The 24,376-nt window shown below is 36.5% G+C and overlaps 1 protein-coding gene and 1 pseudogene across 1 annotated transcript; both read left to right on the forward strand.

Annotated features, from left to right (window-relative positions):
- The first annotated feature begins 734 nt into the window (after positions 1 to 734).
- On the forward strand, positions 735 to 5,942 carry LOC103607932 (tripartite motif-containing protein 43-like). Its single transcript, XM_008592388.1, has 6 exons — positions 735 to 1,130; positions 1,803 to 1,898; positions 2,645 to 2,875; positions 3,556 to 3,578; positions 4,116 to 4,213; positions 5,305 to 5,942. Exons 1-6 carry the CDS (start codon positions 735 to 737, stop codon positions 5,796 to 5,798), a joined length of 1,338 nt encoding a protein of 445 aa, XP_008590610.1. The 3' UTR covers positions 5,799 to 5,942.
- Positions 5,943 to 22,389: 16,447 nt separating this feature from the next.
- The window catches only part of LOC103607933, a 4,645-nt pseudogene continuing 2,658 nt past the window's right edge, over positions 22,390 to 24,376 (forward strand).

Here is a 24,376-nt window from a genome sequence, read left to right on the forward strand (position 1 = left end):
GATGAGTGACAGAAAGAAGATATACAGATCGGTGGCATTCTGTACATTACTTCATTTTATCAATTTACTTTTTGGAAGTTTTATTATCTGTAAGGATATTGTATTAACATCATGTCTTTAAGTTGATAGACATTTCTTGGAACTGTAACTATACTAGAAAATGGTTGTTTGAATTACCATAGTGGCTTAGCAAACAGTGGTTCCTTGGTTAGCTGATTTTAATGTTGCATAAAAAGGTATACATTCTGTCTACAACACTTACTGGTAGAGTGATGAAGGAGAAGTCATCAAGACATAATGGTTATGGTAATTAAGTGAAATAATGAGGTTAAAACTGAGTCCTAATCTCTTTGCTAAACCAATAACTTGAAATGAGCAACATAACTGATTTTCAGATCAGTTCAAACCTCCCCGTGGATCTACAGATTGAGTCAAACTCGTGCGGTTCAAGCAATTTATTGGAACCTAAAACTTCAACAGAACTGCAGTACATTTATGGAGTTGGAAAGGTTTGGCAAAGTTGATGCATGCTGGTTAGGCAACCAAAAAAGTGTTCTACAAAGCTCAAGAGATTTCTTTAGGACCAGTTTTCCATCTGTGTCATAGCCAAAGTAAAGTCCATCCTACTCCAGATAGAAGTTTATTATCGAGTCACAACTTGAGTAAATTTTTGCTTTGGTCTTTGCTTTTCAGGACAGAAACATAAACTGTTCTGATTTTCTTCCCTGAGAAAAATGGACTCAGACATCCCAGAAGCCTTCCAGAAAGAACTCACCTGCCTCGTCTGCATGAACTACTTTATAGACCCAGTCACCATAGGCTGTGGGCACAGCTTTTGCAGTCCTTGTCTCTTTCTTTCCTGGGAAGAAGCCCAAACTCCTGCTCGTTGCCCAATGTGCAGGGAACCATCACAGCAGAAAGACTTCAGAACCGATATTCGTGTGAAGAAGATGGCTTCCCTTGCCAGACAGTTTCTGAGCTCTGAGGAACACATGTGTGGGACCCACAAGGAGACAAAGAAGATCTTCTGTGAAGAGGACAAGAACCTGCTCTGTGTGCTGTGCTGTCACTCTCAGGGGCACGAGGCTCACAGACACTGTTCCATTGAAGGGGCTGCTGAGGAATACCGGGTAAGTGGTGCCTCTGAGGGTGCTATGGAAGCTGGAAGCTTGTATAGCTAAGAGATTATGAGGACAAACAGGATCATGATGATGATTAATTCATTCTTTACTGATGTGTCTAATGTGCACCAGATACTATTCCAGGCACGGAAGATAGAGCTGTGAATAAAATACATACACGTCTTCATGAGGCTTACAGTCCAATGGGAGGGTGATAAAGTCAATGTTTATTATTTTGGTTATTGAAAATTATGTTAACATCACCATAAAACTCCCATTTTCACCAAACCACTGGCTATCACAACTACATGGGCAAAGATGATTTTAAATTGGAAACAAGTTTGGTATTAAGAGACAAATAAATAGGATAAAGTACATTGAGATTAGCAGGAGAAAAGCATTAGCAGATGCAGATTATGAGACAAGATGCTTATCTGAAAGTCAGCCAACTACATAAAATATTTGCTTGTCTGTTTCTCTAGGCTAATTATTACATTAAATGTGGTCTACAATCTCAAATCTTCCAAAACAGAAAGTTTATGGAGGGTAAACAGGCACACATGATCTTTGTACTTTCTCTAAAGTACTTTTATTCAACATTCCTTGCCTCTCTCCATTAGTTAGGGTATGAAATCCATTGTATTTGCTTTTCTGGTGCTCACATTCATCGTTCTTTTACAGGAGAAGCTATTAAAGCAAATGAGATCTATATGGGAAAAATTCCAAGCCAATAAGAGAAATCTAAATAAAGAGAGGAGACTAACCAACCTGTGGATGGTAAGTATGAGACTGTTATTTTCCTCAGAACCGTCTTGAAGCAGACGTGCTAGAGAATTACCCATTAAGAACGTGAGTTGAAATCATCATGTGCAGTGAGATTCTATGAATGGGTAGAACAATAAGAAAAATAATTCACCTTTTCAATGTAGGATCACGTTCTTAGTATTTCTAGACACTAATGTATTAGCAACTGCAAAAGAAAAAACATCAAAAGAAAGTTTAACAAGTGGTTCGGTTAAGGAACATACAGAGATTTTTGGAAATTCAGTAACCTTTAAGGAGTTCAGGCAAAATGTGTCAGATTTAAAGTCAATCTGAGTCCTAAGAGACAAATAGGTGTTAAAGGCCCATGGGTATTTTAGGCAGACGTTTATGCATGAGATGGATTCCAGAAATTAAACAGTATGTGATTGGGTATTGCAGGTATGAGAAGATACATATTAAAGATATTAGCCCTGGAAGGCAATTCTCCAGGTGTCTCAGAAACTTATGAAGAAGATAAAGGTGTTTTGAGGGAAGAATGATTACTTTCTTTGTGTTGTTAATAAAGAGAGAAACATAAATGGAGGAAAAGAGAGAGATGAATTTTGTGGATTCCAAAAAGTGGGAGGAGGCAAATTTATGGTATATGTGGCTGATTAATAGAAAACATTAGCCAAAGAAAAACAGATAAGGTTTAACTTTAAGTGGAGGAGGTTAAAGTTTGCCCGAATATGTGATCAACAAAATCCATTTCCTTCCAGGATTACGTGTATCTGCGCAGACAGATGACCAGGGCTGAGTATAGGAAGCTGCATCCGGTTCTCTACCGGGAAGAAAAAGAATATTTAGAGAGCCTGAAAAAGGAAGGCCAGCACATTTTACAACAGCTCAAGAAAAGTGAATCCAAAATGGTTGAAAAGTGGAGACACCTAAAAGAAATGTATGAGGAACTGATGAAAATGTGCCATAAACCAGACAAGGAGCTGCTCCAGGTAAGAATTTCTTTTAGCTGAGGTTCATATCTTTAACATCCATTGTTTATTTGGAACCAAAAATATATTTCCTCATCTCCTGCATCTGTGGTGGAGGTCATTTTCTCACTAGGCAGAGTAGAGATACTGTAACTTTTAACCATGAACAATAAAGCTGTATATAATTGTGAATACTTTCCCCAGAGAAGATTCCCTTCTATAATTCTTATATACCTTGTTTCTAATAACGAGAAAAGAACAACTTATTCATGGATATCCAATAGATAATATGGAAACATTTGGGAAAAGTTCCCATTTACTTTCTTATTCTCTTTGGATGCCCTATATTTGAATTGCTCTTATTTTGAAATACATTAGTCTTTAGTGATAACCCCTAGAAAGAACATTTGGTAGACAGGTGATTTTTGCAGCAATGCATGGTTACTGTGATTGCTACCCACCTCCTCTTTTTTTTTTTTTTTTTTCACCCTAAGGGTTTTGAATTTATTAAGAATTTAGATTCTGTCAGTATGTTTGTACTGGGTTTATTATTTAGAAAGGGAAAGGGAAACTATTTAGAAGAAGGTTTGGGGAGTGGTTGTGATTGGAACTTTTCTTAGCTTTTCAAAACCCAAAGACTGAGCAGTGAGAATGCCCAATTTCCGAAGAGAACTCATAGCTTTTCTTTTTTCTTTTTACAGGATTTAGGAGACCTACTAACAAGGTAAGTTTGGCTTCCAATGTAAACAGGGGTAATATGAGGGCTATGAAAGATATCAAGCTATTTCTAAACAACCGAAGCCATTATACATTAGATTATATTGTTTGTTTATGTGCCCAGGTATTTGTGTGTTTTACTGAGTATATAATTCCCTGTGTCTCTTTATCAGAAGTTAGTCTTGACTCCTTGCCCTGTGGCTCAGAGTTATGCATTAAAGGCTTAATGCAGAAGTTGCTAGGAAATAGCTGCCTGTGTTTTTAGGATTCAACATCTTGAAGTGCATGGACTAGTTTTTACCAGCTCGTAGGCAAGAGAGGCAAGAACTTCTGAGAATCAGAGGGATGAAAGCAGGTAAGCATAGAGAAATGTAAGAAAGATTCTCGAAGAATAGTGCAGTCCTATAAGATGTTTGTGGAGGTGACTGAAATATCAGAAAGGAGTTTTGATATAGTATTTTCAGTTGAATGTTTATGTCTTTTCTTAAGCACTAGGATAAAATATTTGGCACCCAAAAGATTAACTTAATTCTCCTTCTTCCAGGAGTGAGTCTGTGCAGCAGCACATGCCCCAGCCTGTGAATCCAGAGCTCAGTGTAAGACCCATCACTGGACTGATAGACAGGTTTGACCACTTCCGAGGTGAGTGGCAGCCACTGGTGTGACGTGACTGCATAAATTGTGCTTCAGTAACAGCTGTCTCTAGCCAGTATTTCCCCCTCTACTGACCTTTCATTTAGGAGAAGAGAGAAGCCTGTGAGTAGTATGGGTGTTTATAGTTCTATTTGTACTATGATAATATGGACAAAACTGAAAGAGAGCTGGTGAAAAAATAAATGTCATCCAGACCTGTAATAAATTACATATATAGAGAAAGAAGAAACATAGAAAAATGGCCCTTTGAGTCTTTGAATCACTCTTTGATAACATGTCAGATGTTCAATGAGTTGTATAGAACTGCACATTTATTCAGTAATTTCCAATTTCCAATTAAACACAATTAATGTTGATGATAGGGTGTTCTATATGCAAATATTTTTCCTAAAAAATTTCTTAGTAATTGAATTTGTAAACAACATGAAGTACAATGTATATGATGAGAAAAATAGGTGAATAAACATACTGCACAAGTAGTATTTTGTGAACAACCAAAATAAAGTTGGTGGTCGATGAGGCAGGAATAGAGCTCCATGGTACATCCAAACCTGGAGGGTCCCCACAGGCAGAGGAAGATTAGGCATCATGGAACCAGGAGAAAAGGCAGAAAATTCCTAGTAAGAAACCACTTTTAAAGCCATATTCAGGTTTTGTTCTTAAGTGTAAATTAACTAGCACATAATAACACCAGCAAGACGATCACCATTTTATAGGTCTCACATTGATATTCTCTCTCCACATCCCCCAAAGCTGCAAGGAGGGTAAGGTTTATTGCCATGTAATTGCAGCAATACATAAGTCTCCAGTTTTTCATGTTCTGTAAAAGGTAATCAGGGAGAAGTAGGCATGACTTCCCTTCCCTTTATAATCTCTGAATTTTTTAGATTTTTTTTTTCTATTGAGTTTAGGTATGGGTTTCTTCTATAGGTTAACTGGTAGCACATGAATCTGACATTTTTTCAGCCAGAACTGCTTTTGTTGACCTGACCTGTTTTTCTTAGTGACACTCTAGGTAGATTTTCTTATTTCATGCATGATTTTATTTTTATCTTGACTAGAATATTCTTTTTCCACAGTGGAAATTTTCTTCGATAATGAAATAACCAATCACAATATCAGTTTTTTTGACGATGTGAGAAATTTGAAGTTTAGACATGACCATCAAGATGCCTCTTTGAATTCTGACAGATCTAACTATTTTGCTGCATGGGGAGCTCAGAGGTTCACCTCTGGAAAACATTACTGGGAGCTGGATGTGGACAACTCTTGGGACTGGGCTCTAGGAGTCTGTAAAGATTCCTGGATAAGAAACACTGGCAAAATGCTTGAATCTGGGGACACATTTCTTCTTCTATGTGTGAGGGAGGATAATCATTACACTGTCTTGACCACCCCCCCAGTGATTTATCATTACATAAAGAAGCCTCTGGGCCGGGTTGGTGTGTTCCTTGATTTTGAGAGTAGAAGTGTGAGTTTTGTGGAGGTTGCCAAGAGTTCCCTCATATGGAATTACCCCACTGGCTCCCTCAATTTCCCTGTCAGGCCTTTTTTTTGCACTGGCCACACATGATCAGGGATAAGTCAGAAACCAGATGTTGTCTGGGAACTCCATATCTGAAAGAGCCCTTCTCAGTCGAAGCAAATCAATAATGTTTGACTGTATTGTTTTCTCTCCTTTAATATAACCTCATTTTATTGTTATTAAATAGAATGTAGGAAGTGAAAAATTGTGTTGGCTCATTTTCTTTTAATTAAAACCATCTTTTGCATCCCATTATCTAGAATTTATGCTGTAGTTGCTTACACACATGTTTTGTGAGCTTGCTGAGGTTACACACATGCATGGTTGTACAATTCCAATTTAACGATCTAATGGGGTTTGCACATTTAGACAGACCTGGTTATCCACAAAACACCTGTCAGTTTGACCTCTTCTCTCTCTTATTGATATAATAAATCCTACAGTTGTATCACCCTCAGGGAAAAAAAGAAGCAACCATACATATTATAGAAAACTACCTCTGACCCTCAGGACAAGGATTGACTTTTGTTTTTATGATCCCAGAACAGCCTTTCTTTTCTTTAACTTTTATAATAATATAAATGCCAAAATATGAAGGAAGTTTATTATATTCACTGCCAGAGTCCCTGCAGGTAACAAAATGACTGCTACATATTGAAAAGTTAACAATTACTTGAATCATTAAATTAATAAATAAATAAGACAATTATTTGAAAGGAGTAGTTTTGCTATTAAAGATAGGAGCATTAATTGAATAGTATAAATTTTCAGGATTTGAGGTTGATGTAAAAAACTGATTAAATTACACAAGGTTATTTCAAACCTAATCAATTTTCCACTGTTTTCAGAAACACCTGTCAGTGTGTTGAGAAGCTGGGAGTAAAGAGACTATCAGCATCAAGGCTAGATGTGTGTGTGTGTGTGTGTGTGTGTGTCAGTCATGGTGTCCATGCATTATTTATTTTAATTTATTTATCTTAATTTAAGACCATCCCCCAGGTTATGAAAGATGAAATGGAAGGATGAAATACAAACATGTGCCCTTACTCTCTGTTCCTATTTCACCATGATACAATATTTTGTTGATTTTTGTTTCAATTGTTCTGTAACACACTTAACTATATATTCACCAGTGTATTTCCTCCACCAAATACACTTCCTGAAAATATTGCAGAAATTAACAAATGCTTGTTAATTGAAAAAGAATATCTGAAGTTTGGTAGACATTGCTCTTTGCCATTCCCGGGAATGAGTATTAGCTGTGTGGCCTTGAACATGTCACCTAATTATAATTGACACAGATTCATCATCTGTCATTCCTAGCAATAATAAGAGCTTACAGAGCTTATGTTTATCGAGCATTTGCCATGCGTCTTACATATAAATGTGTTCTATATGCTTTAAATATTAAAAAAACCCCTATAATCCAATGATAACAATAAAGAAACTAAGCCAGGAAGAATTTAAACAATTTGAACTATGTGACTGGTCTCCAAAATCTGTGATCTTGACTTTGCTGTGTGTTGATTCTCAGATGAAATAATGTAGGTAATCAGCGAACATTCCAATGACTGTTGGTGACAGATTACATAATGCAAGTATAAAGCTTATCCTAGTATCTAACACAGAGTAAACCCTAAACCTATTGTTTTAAGCCTGGGCATGGCTGGGAGTGCTGGATAAACAAAGATTTTTCTTTTTTTCTTTTTTTTTAGTAGAAAAAAATCAGACGACAGGCACAGCAGAGAAATATCCCCAAGAGGTTGTGTTCAGTGAAGATAGGATGATCTTTAACTAAAGAGATGTGATATTTCTTTGAGTTAGAACCAGGAATGGGTATTCAAGGATGAGTAAACTCTGCTTTTCTCTATTACCAAGTTGAGGAGTATTCACCTATCCATGTCTGGCTAACTAAAGGTTATGTGGCAAGGAACATCTTACTCTTTTAAAAATCTATTCAATGGATGATTAAACAGTAATGATTTTCCAAATTATGAAAATACACATCAGAAATTTTCCCTTATTCTTTCCATCCCTACCACCTAGATTCCATAGTTAACCTTTACTCTCCTCCAGTGCATTTCATACAAATCTTTATTAGCTAACGGAGAAAGTTCATCACCAGCTCTTTTTGACTATCTGCACTTCAAGTGATCTCAGATTGTAAAATTTCACTCTCTGGACCTTCAACCCAATGCTTTTTTCATTTACACCTTAGGCTTCCGAGCTCTCTCCATTGACACCAAAATTTCAACAAGCAACAGCCTTTTCAGCCTAAATGTCATCTTGCTACCTATATTTTTCTTTTTTTCAAAGAAATGTTATAGCTAGTATTCTTATTTAGCATGGATTTACTTGTACATACAGGCAGAATTTGCTTCTAAGGGTATTTAAGATTTGCCTTTGGTTTTGAAAGAGGAGGAAAATGTGTATCTATTTGGCAAATTTTCTCTGCTATTACACCAAGAATGTCTTATTCTAATCATACTTCTGGAGATATTTATTCTTTTTACTTTCTAAATCTTTAATTTTGATGACCTACATTGAAATTATTAGCCTATGGGACATACCTATGGTGGAGAAGTAAAAAAGAAAAAAGGTGAGATTACGTGGAACCTTGCAAGTTACATAAAAAATCTGGGACTCCCCTTGTTCCTATGCTCAAAAGGGTTTATCTATTCATTTACTTGTTTGGCCTCTTTTTGGCAGAAATTTAATTCTTTATAGAAATAAAAATAAAAGCTGATATGGAGAATGAAGCATATGTGAGATAATACCAAGGAGATGAAATTGTAAATAAAATAATGCACAATGTGAGAAGAGAATGTAGTCAATGATGAAATCCTGAGAACCCCCTAACATAAAAGACACATTAAGGAACTTGAGAACACGAAGGAACTAAGATTAATTAAAGGTAGTAGAAAAGGAAAATAAAAACAAAAACAAAAAAACCTCTGTGTGGCAAAATAAAGCAAATGAATGAAAATAACATAAATGGAGTGTTTCCCACGTGCCCTCATTTTATCAGCATTACTTAATTTATCATTGTAACAAACTCTAGCTGAGGAGGCTTTGGATTTAGAGAGGAATGTGGTGTCTTCCTATCAGCTTTCCTTTTATTCATTGCTAGTGACCAAAGATTCGGGATTATTTGAAATAATGTTACTGTTATGAGATCATGGTAACTATACTGTTTTTCAATCAGAAAGTGTTATTTCTGTTCTCTGCTCAACTCCTGATGTTTGTGTGATTTTGGTCAAATTTCTTCATGTCTCTTTGGGTTTTTTCATTATATGCTTGGATATGCCAAAAGACAAATTTCAACAAATTTAGTTAAGTGATTAATTGGCTTTTATTTTGATTCATGAATTGATCAGCATATCATCGAAAAATAGAGAGGTGCTGTGCTGGAAATGGCAGAATTATTTGTTTTTATAAGGTAGCTTGACCAGGAACGAGGAAACAGCATAATATAAAAAGTGAATTGATTAACATCAGATTCGTTCAGTTACTCTTCTTGTAAGAATTAAAGCACAGAGGACTTCCTTATCATGCTGGCTAAAAATGGCCTGTTCGTACATTCGACTATTATCTTATCCCTCCTGATTTCTCAGAAGGTCAGTTAAGGAACTTAGATTCCGTTTAGTGATGTGGAACATTAGCAATAATGACTCCATTTTAGTTTGGTCTGTTGAGCCTTAATGCAGGAGCTCAGTCCATATTAATGGCTTCCTATAAATTTTATTTAACAGATAGATTTTTTTTTTTTATCATTTGATGTCTCAAATTTCTGTGACTTTATAGGATTTGATTTCTCATTATTGGTATTCATATGAGGTTTCCTTAAAAAGGAAATTGAGGCCAGTCACCTAATACAAATTGGTCTTTGAGACCTCTAAACCTTTCAAATTTTTGAGGATCAGAAATCTACAAGAATGTTTTTGGTTTAAAGAGGGAGCTTAAGTTCATTGTTTTCTTGCTTGAGAAAATTAGAAAGAAGATACTTTGTTAAAGACAGGCAGAAAATCGACAGAAAACTGAATGAGGACGGAAATGTGATTGTGATGAGGAAAGGAGACCAATGGGAATTGTTTCCTTCCTTCCTTCCAATCTTGGAGAAAGATCATTTATTCATTCATGCATTTGTTTATTCCCAGCCACTTGGAATTCATCCCTCCCCTCACCTGCAGTCCATTTCCAAAGTTATTTGGGAAACACCCACTACTAACACTGCATTACCCCATTTCTATTAAGAAAACAAATCACAGTAATGGAAAAGAAGTGTGATGCAAGGCTCAGAAAACGATGATCGAGAAAAAGTCTTGTGACTTTTGTAATTTTATGCTTGGAAGATTGACACAGTTTCCAGAAAGCTAGAGTGGGTCATGGAAACCTCTCATATCAAGTGAAGGAGGCACTGCCTCAGCACATGTTCAGAATGCACAGACATCGTTCCTCACTTAATCTGTAGTAACACCCTTCTTCAAGCACCAGGTAAGAACAGATTGTAGAGGCTGTTATTTCCTCCTTACATGCTATCCTTAAACACTTCTCTGTAATTTTGCATAGATCAAAAAATCATATCTATTTCTACAAATTGATTGGCTAGACTGTGACTAATTTATTTGTATTTTTCTTTCTCAATATTACTTATTCACCAGTATGCTTATGTTTTTACACACAAATCTTCTCCTGAGAATCTTTTGTTGCTGTCTTTTATGTTCATTTAGAATTTAAGAACCAGGTAATATGTCTAAACTACTTTAAGGATCTTATAAATATATCATATGTATTTTTTTCCAATTCTATGGAAAAGATTTCAACTGGGGGTAATTTATCCTTCCAGGGAATATTTATTGATGTTTGGAAACAGTTTTGGTTGTCACAAATGATAGTTAGTACTCATATCTAAGGGTAGAGACAGGGATTCGGCTCAAATCCTACACGGCATAGCCAGTGTCACCCCCCATCAACCCCCAACAAAGAATTATGAGTCCCAAATGTAAACAGTTCTTAACTATGAATCAGAGAATCTCAACGCAGATTAATGACGATAATAACACCTAAATAAGCCAGTTACTGTAGAGAACAGACAATCAGTAGCAATCCTACCTAAATTGCAGGCTGAGAATGACAAAAAAATACTTTTGGTCTAAGCTTCATATGGGACTCCCTGAAATAACTCTAGATGACCAATTTAAATTTATGTATATTTAAGATAATTTGTGAGGATTGCCACCATCATTTGAGATGTTCTGCCTTTCAGTCTGCAAATATATTTTTAGTACTATGAATAATGATTCTGAATTCATTCTTGGATTATTTCATTGCTTATTCATTAATCATTCATGCTAGGTACTGAGGAGAGATTGTTTTAGTCCGGCTGGTCTTTTTCAGGTTTACCAGAGAGACGGGTTGGCCTAATATCTCTCCTCTGGTCCCTGGTATTCCTGAATAAAATCTGACTACCATTTTCCACAACATTTGACTTTTGGGTGGTTTGCTTTGTTAGGGTGCAGGCAACCTGACTTGGTTTTGGTAACAAGACTTTGGCGAGCCTCAACCAGGAGCTGAATGTCCTGGAGTAGCAGATTTTGGCAAGCCAAGCCAGGATTTTTGTTTGGGGGAAGCAGCCAGACTTGTTCCTGGTAACAAATTTGGGTGAGCCAAGTCAGGAGCTGAGTGCTCCCAGTGGCCTAGCCCCGCAATGAACAGAGCAGTTGGCAGCAGGAGCAAGCTAGGGCTTACCTGTTCATGTCGTGGGACTGAGGCTGGGTCCACCCGTGGGTGCCAGCTGCGTGTGGTTAGGGAAACCCCATGGATGGGATTTTTTGAGACTTCTCCTGATTTTGCAGCAGTGGTGATAACCACCAATTCCCTGCCTTTTGTTTGGTGAAGGAAGGCAGCCCTAGTAAGGGGTTGACAGGCTCTGAGCCGCTAAGTCTCACTGGGAGTTCTACACTATTTTTGTTGTTGTTGTTAAAGGTAACATTTTGGATGTGAGAAATGACTCGAGGATACTGAAGCCAGCATTTTGTTTGTTTATTTGGGAAAGCTCTGTCTGCTTGGTTTTGAATAACTACATTTGTACCTTTTGATCATTAAAAACCCAATGACTAAAAAGAAAAAAAAAATTTTTTTGTGAGTTTCTCTTGGCAAGTTTGAGAAACAAACTATGATCTTGACAGTTATAATTGGCTAAGTCTCTGGACAAAATTTGTCTATCTGTGCACACAGTTCTGCAAGAGTTAAGACAGAAACTTAACTGCTTAAGAGAAACCTATTAAAAGAATCAAGGCCACTTGGATACTTTGTTTTTCTTATACAATTCACCCACTCCTAGCTATATGTAAATACTTGAGAATTTAACCCTAAAGTCATTTGAAACTGAAACTGAAGAAAAAAAAATTAGAAGAGTTAAAAAAACAGAAACTGAAGAAAAAATAAGATTAGAAAGCTATTTTTTTTTTAAAAAAAATCAGACTGCTATGACAAATGTCTTCAGAATTATCAGCGTACATTTTTGCCTGGGTTTACTGGTCAAAGAGGATTATATTTGTCTCTTTTAGAGGTTTTTAAAATTTAAATTATAAACCCAGCCTAAAACAGAATGATTTTTGATTATGCACTTTTTAGATAAATGAGGCTAATATAATATTGTTGCTAGAAAGGAACAAGTAAGTAGGAGAAGAGAGATGTGAAGAAAGCTATGGATATGAAGATGTAGTTGTAATCAGGATGGTTAAAAAGAAAAGAGAATAATTGTGTGTAACAAAGCTTCTTGTGTAGTGAACTTTTGTCCTAAAAGAAAATGATGGGTTATTTAGGAAAGAGGACGTATAGGACAGAACTGAAAGTCTAAAAGCATGTCGTGCAAATGTCTGAGTACGTTGTAGTAATGGTTTGTGAAGGGGAAATTTATGAAATAATTTTGTGTGATTAAGTTGGCTATAATTAGAAGAGAATTATTTTGATATTACAAAGACACTGATACAGAACTAAATTTCCCCCATATTTGAACAAGTTTTTCTTGAAGAATTGATCTGTTCTTAGTAAAATTGCAAGATATTTTGATTTTTCTCTAAAGGCATCTTCGATTCATGGAAAGAACTGTAACAAGTACTCTTAAACCTAGCTTTCAAATAACTTTAACAACAAGAAGATAAGTTTTTCAGATCTCTAATAAGAAATCTGATCAGTTTATAAAACCGCTAATCAAGATCAAGCGAAGCAAAAATTAATTACATAAAGTTAAATAACTGATGAACATAATGTTTTGCATTTCTCAGTGTTGGTTCTTTACTTAAATGTTTTGTTTTCCAGGCCGAGCCCGTGGAGCACTCGGGAGAGTGCGGCGCTAGGAGCGCAGCAGCGCTGCCACCCACGGGTTCGGATCCTATATAGGGATGGCTGGTGAGCTCACTGGCTGAGCGTGGTGCGGCTGGTCTCAAAAAGGACAAAAAAAAAGTTTTGTTTTCCAGATTTAAGGAAACTTTGTCACTTAAGCTATGTATAACTTATGGCAATTTGGTAAACTATACTTTTATGAACAAAGATGGAAACATTTGCCTTTTCTCCCTATTTAATTTCTCCATAATTTGGAAACTGATTGTTGAGTGTCCTTGCGATTTTTATGGCAATATGGTTATTTGCATAAGTTCAATAAGAATTTGCTTTCTCTTTGTAATAGGATACAAATGGAAAACATTAGTTGTAGAATAGCATGTCTCTTTTAAGTTCCTGACCCCACTTTCTGTTGCCCTAATTTGGCCTTTCTGTTGCCTTGATTTGGCCTAACTGCTGTTTCATCTTTCCCACCAATGTGGGACATGACTACCTGGGAATAAGCTTTCCCAGTACCAAGGGATAAGTCTACCTGGGAATGAGCCTCCCCAGTACTGAGGGATCAACACAAAGAAAAGTAAGACTTTTTCAGTCATGCAATTGATCATCAATGGTTTCACGAGGAATGTTTTGATCAAAAAGAGGGAAATGATATTTTGTCTACACAAGCAGTTCTTTAAAGGTATTCATAGCCTTGAAGGTGGTGGGGGCATGATTTGGATGAGACATCCTGTTTCTAAACAAAGGATTCATGTAGGTTGTTAAAAATCATTGATGTACCAGTTAATGTATAACTTGGTAATTCTGGGTAAGGTACTTGTTACCAATCAATTAATAAGATAATAAACAAATGTCCTTCATCCCTCCACGACTCTTCCATCATGTCAAATAGTTCCATTCCAAATTAACCCTTTCTTCAACCAGACTCAACTAGAAGCAATAAGGTGAGTTGTTTCTGTTCCACAGAAATGGAAGAAACTATGATAGTGTGGAAGATGTTGGAATGAGCAGGACTGAAGTCATGTTGGGACCCCAAACCCTATGGGCTCTAAAAGATTTTAAAAGGACACTGTTTTTTGTTTGTTTGTTTGTTTGTTTTTTATTAGTATGCATTTCTCTGAGTTTCCTTTTTTCCCAAGGTTATTTGTTATTTTCAACCTTGGTTAGGGGGCAAGATGACATTATTTATGTGAATGTAAAGTTGCTTTCCAGTCAGCCTGGTGCAAACTTGCCACCAGTCACATATTACCTAGACCCTGAGAAACCAAGGAAGACATCAATAAAGCTATGCTGACTCCACCTCGAGGCAAATCAAAATCCTGCAAGACCCCAAGATAACAGCAAGGATGGGAACAGAAACCAGATGGAGGCTTGGCAAGACCTGCACTTGGCTCCTTGTATGGAACCCCCACAGCTCATATCCATCTCCCTCCCGTTTTTCATTTCCCACATTCCATTCCTTCAATTTCCTCTTTGAAATCCCATCAGTAAATTGAGTCTTTGAAATGGTTTTAGTCTGGCCAAGGTCCTTCAGGTTTACTGGACAGATGGGTTAGCCCAACATCTCTGCTCAGGTCACTGGTCTTCCATAAATGCTGACTTCCATTTTCACCAACACTTGACTTTGGGAGTGTTTGGTTTTTTGCGGGAGCAGGAAGCTGGACCTGGGTTCAGTAACAAGATTTTGGTGAGCCTACGCCAGGAGCTAAATGACCTGAGCTAGCAGATTTTGGCAAACCAAGCCAGGGTTTTTATTTGGGCCAGGCGGCTGGCCTTGGTCTTGCTAACATATTCAGGGAGCAAGGCATTGAATGCATACTACAGTAATTTTAGTTACAATTTGGGTTAATGCTATGAAGGAAAAAAATCCAGGGAGTTAAGAAAATATATAATGAAGTATAAACTTAGGGTACAGTAAGAAAGTGGCATCTGAAGACAGACTTGAATGGTAACTAGGGTGTGGTGGGTGGGAAGTTCAAGCAACTGAGAAATGCCATTGAATTAGGAGGGAGCAAGAAACAAAAGTGGAGTGAGGTAAGGGGGGCTAGAGCATTCAGAGTTTCATGGGTCTCAAAAAGTCTTTTAATCTTAAGTACAGTTTCTTAACTGCTATTTTTTCTAATTATTTTGGTATATATATATTTTATTTCTACAAGATAATCATTCTTTACAGATATTAATATATCAACAGTTTTACTTTCTACTTTTCAATCCTATAATTTTATTTTCTTCTTTCCTCTCCTACCTTCCCTCCCCCACCATTTTAATAAATTGTAAAAAGTACTCCAGTACAGTACCCAGTGAAAGCAGTAATAGTTAATGCCATTGTTCTTATATCTGCTTCTACACATCTAAGAATTTCCCATGTACAATGGCATTGGATGTTTTTCTTCTAAGCATATACTTTCTCAGATTAAAAAAAAAAAATTCTATCATAGTTTACTAAATGTTCTTATTGTGACATTATGTTGCATTGTTTTAGACTGGCTTTAAGATCTAGAAAATGATCAACGTATATTTGAGAATTATGTGTCACATAACATTGAATTTTGTGTCTGCTTATCATCTTAATCTTGTTAACTTGGCAGTTCAATTACCTGATGTCCTTACTGAATATTTTGTGTTCTTGCATTACCCATAATTGAGATATATATTCATTATGTAAAACAATGGTAGATTTGTCAATGTATCTCCATTTTTGTTTCAATTTTTTGCTTTTAATTTTGAGGATATTTATCAGGCTAGAATGCTTAGAATTTATATACCTTATTGAACTGAACATTTTTATTCTGTGATGTCCCTGTAAAACAAACTAGACTTTTTTATTTAATGGTTTGCCTGGGAGAAAACCAGATATATTAATTTGGTTCCACTTAGAATTTTCTGTTCTCTTATTTTCAAACTTCCCTTATCATAATAATTTACTGTCTCTTCTAAACAATAGATTGTCATTTATTCTTTTTAGGTTCACTATAAAAAATACATTTTTAACTGGTAACTTTAATCCATTTTGTTTATTTTAGTTATTGACATATTTGGAATCATTTTGCCACTTTAATTTTTAAGGTTACTTTCTTCTATATAATTTGTGTTTTTTTTTTAAAGATAACTGTATCATTCCCCCAACCAAGATAAGCACAGTTTTATGTCTATTCCCCTTTCACCAAGACCCATTATACTCTTATTGTCAAAAATATAAATTTTAATTCATATATAAATACACATTCATTTTTTGCTTTGATCTTTGATTATCTTTTTTCTCTGCAATAAGCTTTATCAAGGCATTCAATCATTCTTGCTTTCCATATTTTCTGCATCCTCTGAATTTATTTGTTCAATAGCACAATAAGTGCTATTGAAATATGTCATTTTGTGGCAACCTTTGAACCTAGTATACTTGAGAAAAATATTAATTATGCCCTCAGTTTGAATGATAAGTATGCCATAATGAAGCGTTTAAATTCCATTTTGAAATAAGGAGATCTATTGAGAAGAAGAGATTTTCCAAGATTAGTACAGGAAATATATTTGCATGGGTGGCTTCATGATATTAGCTTTATTGACAGAACTATATCTTCTGGGTAAAAGAAGCAGCAGGACTACCTAAGTGTAGCATTGAGAAGCAAGTGTGCCATAATGAAGAGTTTAGAATAAATAGGGGCTTCATTTGAATGTTCGGTTATGAAAACAGATCAGCTGGTGGTATTACAGACAGTCTGCAGGCAGAGAGAGGCAATAACTAAGAGATTAGAACAATTTCCATAGAAAGGAGGCTTTATTGTTGGTGTGGAGCATAAATAACAGGAGACTAAAGTAAAAACACTATAAAGAAAATGTCTAGCCAATTATTTCAGTTATCCCCAACCTATCCCTCAACAAATTATTTTCTAATGTAGACCCATTATCTCTAAGCCAGAAAGCCATACTTAACTGAACCAATAAATGAATATTATTCTCATAAAAAGATTATTTCACTTTGAAAGTACATCTCAATGCTAAATACACATATACTTTTAAAAAAATTTATTTTGTCAATATACAATGTGGTTGATTATTGTGGCCCATTACCAAAACCTCCCTCCTTCCTTCCTCTCCCCCCTCCCTCCCAACAATCTCCTTTCTGTTTACACATATACTTTAAGTTTTACAATTTCAACTTTGGGAGATTTTGCCTATAGAAACATTCACTAAAACACCTAAGAAGAAAGATGAATATTACTTCATTATTTTCAATTACAAATAGGAAAAAGAAATAGAATATATTTAGTGATAATGTAATAGTTTCATTAAATGTGATATAGAATATTTAGCCATTTATAAAAGTGAAGATGTTCCACATATATTGACATAGAAAGGTGCCCATAATGTCTTTGTATTTTTTAGAAAGATTTTCAAATTAAAGTAATATATGCATATGATAAGAAAACTTTAACTACAGAAGAATACAAAGTTAAATATAATAATAGACTGATATAATTTAAGCTCAACATGGTGCTTTACAAAGCCAGACTACACATTTGTTAATTTTCAATGAGAAATATTAAGATGGACCATATAATGAGACATCCCAGGGATGAAAGTATGGTTCAAAATATGCAAGTCAAGAAATGTGATACATCACATCAACAAAATCAAGAACAAAAACTATATAATCATCTAAACAGATGCAGAAGAAGCATTTGACAAAATTCAACATCACTTTATGATAAAGACTCTCAGCAAATTAGGAATAGAAGGAAAGTATCTCAGCACAATAAAAGCATTTATGACAAAACCCACCACCAATATCATTCTGAATGGGAAAAAGCTGAAAGCTTCTCCCTTAAAAACAGGAGCAAGACAAGGATGTCTACTCTTACCACTCCTATTTATCATAGTATTGGAAGTAATTGCCAGAGGAATAAGTCAAAAGAAATAAAGTCTTCCATCCAGACTGGAAAAGACAAAGTCAAACTGTCCCTATTTGCAGATGACATGATCCTATCTATACAAAACACCTTAAGACACTACAAAAAACAAAACAAAAACAAATAAACAAACAAACTAACAACTCTTAGAGCTCATAAGCAATTTTAGTAAAGTTGCAGGAAACAAAATTAACTTGCAAAAATCAGTAGCATTCTTATACTCCAATAACAAATTACAATAAGAAGAAATGAAGAAAGCAAGCCCATTTACAATGGTCACCAAAAATAAATAAATAAATAAATAAAAATAAAAAATAAAAAAAAAAAGAAAAGAAAAGAAAAAGAAAAAGAAAAAGAGATACCTAGGAATCAATTTAACCAAGGAGGAAAAAGATCTCTAGAACAAGAACTGCAAATCACTGCTGAAAGACAGTAAAGAGAACACAAAAAGATGGAAAGACATTACATGCTCTTAGATTGGAAGAATTAACATTGTGAAAATGTTCCTACTACCCAAAGCAATCTATAGTCATGTGCAATCCCCATCAAAATGCCAATGACATTCTTCACAGAAATGGAAAAAATAATCCTAACATTTATATGGAATGGCAAAAAAAATCCAAATAGCCAAAGCAATCTTGAGCAATAAATAAATAAAACCAGAGATATAACAATACTTGACTTCAAATTATATTACAGAGCTACTGCAACCAAAGCAATATGGTACTGGCATGAAAATAGACACTTAGACCAGTGGAACAGAATAGCGAACCCAGAAATCAACCCACCTACTTAAAGCCAACTAATCTTTGACAAAGGCAAGAACATACACTGGGGAGAAGACTGCCTTTTTGATAAATGGTGTTGGGAAAACTGGACATCCATATGTAGAGAATCAAACTACATCCATACTGATGGAGTTGGGATGTGTTGTCCCCTCCAAAACTCATGTGGAAATTTGATCCCTAATGTGGCAGTGTTGGATACTGATTGATTCATGGGGGCAGATCCCTCATAAATGGATTAATGCTCTCCCTGGTGGTGGTGGGCTTGAATGATTTCTCATTCTATTAGTTCCTAAGAGAGATGACTGTTTAAAAAGACCCTGGCGGGCCGACCCCATGGCGCACTCGGGAGAGTGTGGGGCTGGGAGCGCAGCGACGCTGCTGCTGCAGGTTCAGATCCTATATAGGGATGGCCGGTGCGCTCACTGGCTGAGCGTGGTGCGGCGACACCACACCAAGGGTTGCAATCCCCTTACCGATGCGAAAAAGACAAAAATAAAAATAAAAAACAAAAAGACCCTGGCATCTCCTCTCGCTCCCTCTTGCTTCCTCTAGCCATGTGATCTTCCTGTAACAGCTGGCTGACTGCCGCTTTCTGCTATGAGCAGAAGCAGCCTGAGGCCCATGTCAGATGCAGCTGTCCCAGAATCCTAAGCTAAATAAACCTCTTTTCCTTATAAATCACTCAGTCTCAGGTATTTCTGTTATAGCAACACAAACAGACTAATACACATACCTCTTGCCATACACCAAAATAAACTCAAAATGAATTAAAGACTTAAATATAAGATATGAAACTATAAAATTCCCAAAAGAAAACATAGTGGAAACACTTCAGGAAGTAGGACTGGGCTAAGGTTTTATGAATAGAACACTGAAAGCACAGGCAACAACAACAAAATAAACCAATGGGATTATATCAAACTAAAAATCTTCTACACAGCAAAAGAAACAAAAGAGGGAGAAAACAATGTGCAGAATGGGAGAAAATATTGACAAACTATGGATCTGACAAAGGATTAATATCCAGAGTATATAAGCAACTAAAACAACTTAACAGTAAAAAAGCAAGTAACCCTATTTAAAAATGGGCAAAGGAAGATACATACATGACCAACAGACACATGAAAAAATAATATCACTAAGCATCAGGGAAATGCAAATCAAAACCACACTGAGATATCATCTCAACCCAGTTAGACTGGTTATTATTAAAAAGACAGAGAATAACAAGTGGTGGCAAAGATGCAGAGAAAGGTGAACCTGCTACACTGTTGGCGTAACTGTAAATTAGTACAGCCATTATGGAAAACAGTATGGACTTTCCTCAAACAACTACAGATAGAACTGACATATGATCCGGCAACCCCACTGCTGGGTATATACCCAAAGGAATGAAAATCATCATGTCACTAATTTTGGTCAATGTTTTGGGGTTTTTTTAAGTTTGGGGGTGTCTAATTTTAGAGTGTCTGTGTATAGTCATTTTTCTCACATTCTGCCCACGGGTAATAAGAAGAGTATGTCTATGTATAAGTGCAGAAGACAAAATGCATGAAACACAGAGAACTGCTTCCTCCTGTCATCTCACACAGCATCTGCATATTTCTCCACAATGGCGATTTTCGGTATATGTGAGCTTCTGATGAGAGAGAGATTGTTTTCTTCCTCTTCATATGCTTGACAAAACAGTCCCAATCATACTGTATATAATTCTTAATAATATGCTTGTTCTGATATTTCTTAATGCAGAAAAATGTTTACTGACTTTAAAAGGAGTGAGGAATTTAGTTATATAACTCCTTAAACTCTCCCATGTACACAGACACACACACACACTGTTTTCCTTTCTCTTATTTTCCCAATACACTTACATCATGAGTTTTGGTTTAATTATTTTATCAATTATTGTTTCTCTGTAAAACGAAATCACAGCTAAGCCATAAGATGTACTGTTATTATATTTCTTTTTTATTAATTTTTCCAATTTTTGCTAAACCTGCCACCTCATCCTCAAACTCTCTGTAATAAAAATCTCTTCTCAGGATTTACATGCCCACCAGCTGATCCCTCCTGTTTATCTAGAGGTTGTTTTTTCCCTTTCAGGTTTGTGAGTGGAAACAGCTTCCCCCTGTTTTTAGACTCGAGAGCCTTACCTTGATGGTCCTCCTAACCTTGGTGACAGCATTATTTTAGTCCCTTCATTACATTATCTTGAACCACCTGAGTCTGTTTTCTGATTTTTCTAACTAATAATTTTACAACCTCCTGTTAATCAGATTTCTCACTTTTGTATTCCTAACATTCTTTTCAAGCTTTTATTTTTATTAAGGTATTTTTAATTTACAAAATATATTTTTCTATCTGAGTGTTCTTTTAAAAAGTCCCATGTTATTTATTTTTATTTTTTAACTATTCTACAAGTTTGGAAAGTTATATAAATTCTTAGTTTTTCTACTTTCATCATCTCTGTAATGGAATAATAGTAGTAAACCCACTTCATGGAGTTGTGAGGAGGAAAATGAGATAGTAATTGTAAAACATTTGTGTATTATTTACATAGGGCTGCAATAACGAATTATCACAAATTGAGTAGCTTACAAGAGTAATTTATTCTTTCACAGTTCTGAAGGCCAGAAGTTGAAAAGCGAGGCGTTAGCAGGGTTGGTTCCCTCTGGAGGCTCCGAGGGAAACTCCAGCCAGTGCCTCTCTCCTGCTTCAGGTGGCTGCTGCCAACCTGTGCCTTTCATTGTCTTGTGGCAGCATAACTCCACTGTGCCTCTGTCTCCACATGGTCTTCCCTGTGCCTTTGTCTCAAACCTTCCTCTTCTTTCTCTTATAAGAACACTAGGTATTGGATATAGGTCCCATTAAATCCAGAATGATTTCATCTGGTGATCATCAGGTTAATTACATCTGCAAGAACCCTATTTCCAAAAGATCACATTCATAGGTACCAGGGGTTGGGACACAGACATATATTTTGGGGGGACTTCTCAACTGAGGAAAATTTGGAAAAATGCATGGCTCATAAAACATAAAAACAACACAATTCTATTTTCACTTCCATGGCTTTGTGCACATTGTCATAACTTTTAGAATTAGAAAAACTGCAAATCTTCCTTTTTAGATTTATATTTCAAATATTATACATCTGTTTTCCAATGTCAATTATATATAATTTACCCTTGAGTTAGAATATATCTTAGGGCTGCATCATCCAGGATAAGGCTGAAGTCCTTGGCCCTCGGTCAGCTCCCATAGGATCAACAGGGATACCTGGGCACGTCGGGTGATGAGCTGTGAGGCATTGAACTTGGCCACCACACTCTTGAGCACTTCATTGACAATGGACAGCAACACTCGCTCCTGGTAGTCTAGCCCTGGGCGCTGGTACATGCTGGGAAGCTCCTGGACACTGAGTCCAGACAGCACTCGCGGAGAGATGTTCACCATCTGCAGGTCTTTGGAGCCTGTGGGGCAGGAGATTTTCCTGGGTCTGGCCCGAATGTCCTAGATAATGGGGAACTAGAACCAGGAGATCCTAAAGTGAAGGCCCTCAGCCAGGATGGTGTCCTGCTGCAAGCACCAATCTGATTGAAGATGGCTCTGTGCCCGCTTTCCGTGGTGAACACGGATTCGTGGTCACTACAGGCCACAGCGCCTGTCCAGGCCCCGGGTCCCGGTGGGCAGCCGTCCGATAAGTCCTTCACGTTCTGGGCCATGTCTGATCCTGAGGCGGCTGCACAGAGCCAGAGGTCAGGAGCAGGGTGTCGGCCCGCCCCTGCACCACTCCAGGTTAGGGATAGCACCTTTCACATGAGGGTTCCGCCAGTGGTGCTCCCGGGAGCTCTTTTAGAATATTTTAATCTATTGTTTTCAGACACATGTATTATTTATGTGATATTATTGTAATTAGGATCTTCAATCTTCCAGTAAATTTTTAGATGTCATTCAAAACCTTTTAGACTCACTGAGAATTAAAAATAGTTCTCAAATCATCTTCTCTGATATTAAGAAGCTCATTCTCAGAAATTCCCCTTTCTTTTGACTCATAAGTCTGAAGTTTTCTTTGCCATCTCCTGCATATTCTTTTTCTGAAGGCGCATGTTATATTTCTCTTGCTGCTGTGTCATTCACAAAATATATGGTATTATCTAATGTTTTATGCACTGTATTTGTATGCAAATTGGCATATGTGAGCCTTAGCTTAGAACAGGATATTCTGAAAAGACTATTAAAAGGGTCATGAGAATTTGGGAAGTGATCTGAGAAACATGTACAGAGATGTTACACTAGAAGAAAAATTTGATTAGAAAATAACAGCCGACAGATTTGTCCTGTGTTCAAGTTCTTGTAAGTGCCAAGCATATGGGAGGGATTTTCTAGAGGAGGCAAAACTTCTCCTAAGACTTAAATGTGAGGAAGAATTAACCAGGTAGAATTGGAAACGTTTTATAATTATCATTAACTTTTTTCTAGAAAGGAGAAGCAGTATGGTTCACCAGAAAGCATTCATTCCAAAAAAATTTATCAATCAGTCCTTTACTGCAGATTTATGTGCCACCCATAAAGAGACCACAGGTGATGCATGTGGTGAGGAGATCAGTAACTTGTCTCATTCTAGTTCCAGCTCCTCATTTGTACCTTTAGTTGTGGGCGTCTGGTCTGCAATTAGCAAGTGGCCATTATGAGGGCACCACAAAGTGAATATTCTTTCCCTTTTAGTCATTCTGTTTTCATTTTAATGTTTTGCTCTCAGTCTCCAGGGCTTTACTGTTATCTGAAGTTTCTTGAGTGAGTGGCCTGGTGTTTGACTTCTTTAGTTGCCTTGAAGATAGGCTCTGGTGAAATTTGGCAGAAGGCAGGCTGGAGTAGGGGGCTATGGTGCATACTTTCAATATTTCAAATGTAGCATATGAAAGGAAAATATAAATTTCTATTTAGAAGTAAGCAATTTTGTTAATGGTAAATTAATGATAGAATGGGTATATTACAAGTGGGGTGTAATTTTTCTCATTCATACCATAAAAGGTGAGTAACTTTTTTTTCTCTTTCTCCTCAGAAATGTAGAATCACACATACTGCAGGACTTCCAGAAATAAATCATCTGCTGAGTCTTGAGAATGAAGTTTGAGCTCCTTTTGAGATGTCTGCAGAACTAGGACCTAATAAGTAGCCCAAAAATCTAGATATGGTATTGCCTAAAGGCCAAGACCACTGGTTCAATGAAGACATCCTGAGGTTACTGGAATCCATGGAGAATAATCTCCTGTCCAATAACAGCCATTCATTCAAAACAACCCAATCATACCTGGACTGAGAAAAAGTAGCTTTTAAAGATTTTTCTGGAGAAATGTGTAAGCTCAAGTGGTTAGAGATTTCTGTTAACTTGAAGTTCCATGCTTTGAAAGAATTAGTCCTGGAAGCTAAGGAGCACATTAAAAATAACTACAAAAGCAAAACCTGCAAGAAACATCCAGACTTCCCAAAGAAGCCCCGAACTGCATATAACCACTTTGTAAAGGAGAACTGGCCTCATTACTCTCAAAGGAACCCTGAGCTGACCAACCGGGAGCTGAACAAGTTG

The sequence above is a fragment of the Galeopterus variegatus genome, unplaced genomic scaffold, assembly GCF_000696425.1.
Source record: "Galeopterus variegatus unplaced genomic scaffold, G_variegatus-3.0.2 Scaffold7864, whole genome shotgun sequence".
NCBI classification, from domain to species: Eukaryota; Metazoa; Chordata; class Mammalia; order Dermoptera; family Cynocephalidae; genus Galeopterus; species Galeopterus variegatus.

Bases quoted from the DNA above. Each gene is read 5' to 3' on its own strand.
- LOC103607932 (XM_008592388.1), top strand. From the start codon at position 735: ATGGACTCAGACATCCCAGAAGCCTTCCAGAAAGAACTCACCTGCCTC. The intron at 2,876-3,555 runs GTAAGAATTTCT...TTCTTTTTACAG, and splicing joins CAGACAAGGAGCTGCTCCAG to GATTTAGGAGACCTACTAAC. The intron at 3,579-4,115 runs GTAAGTTTGGCT...TCCTTCTTCCAG, and splicing joins TTAGGAGACCTACTAACAAG to GAGTGAGTCTGTGCAGCAGC.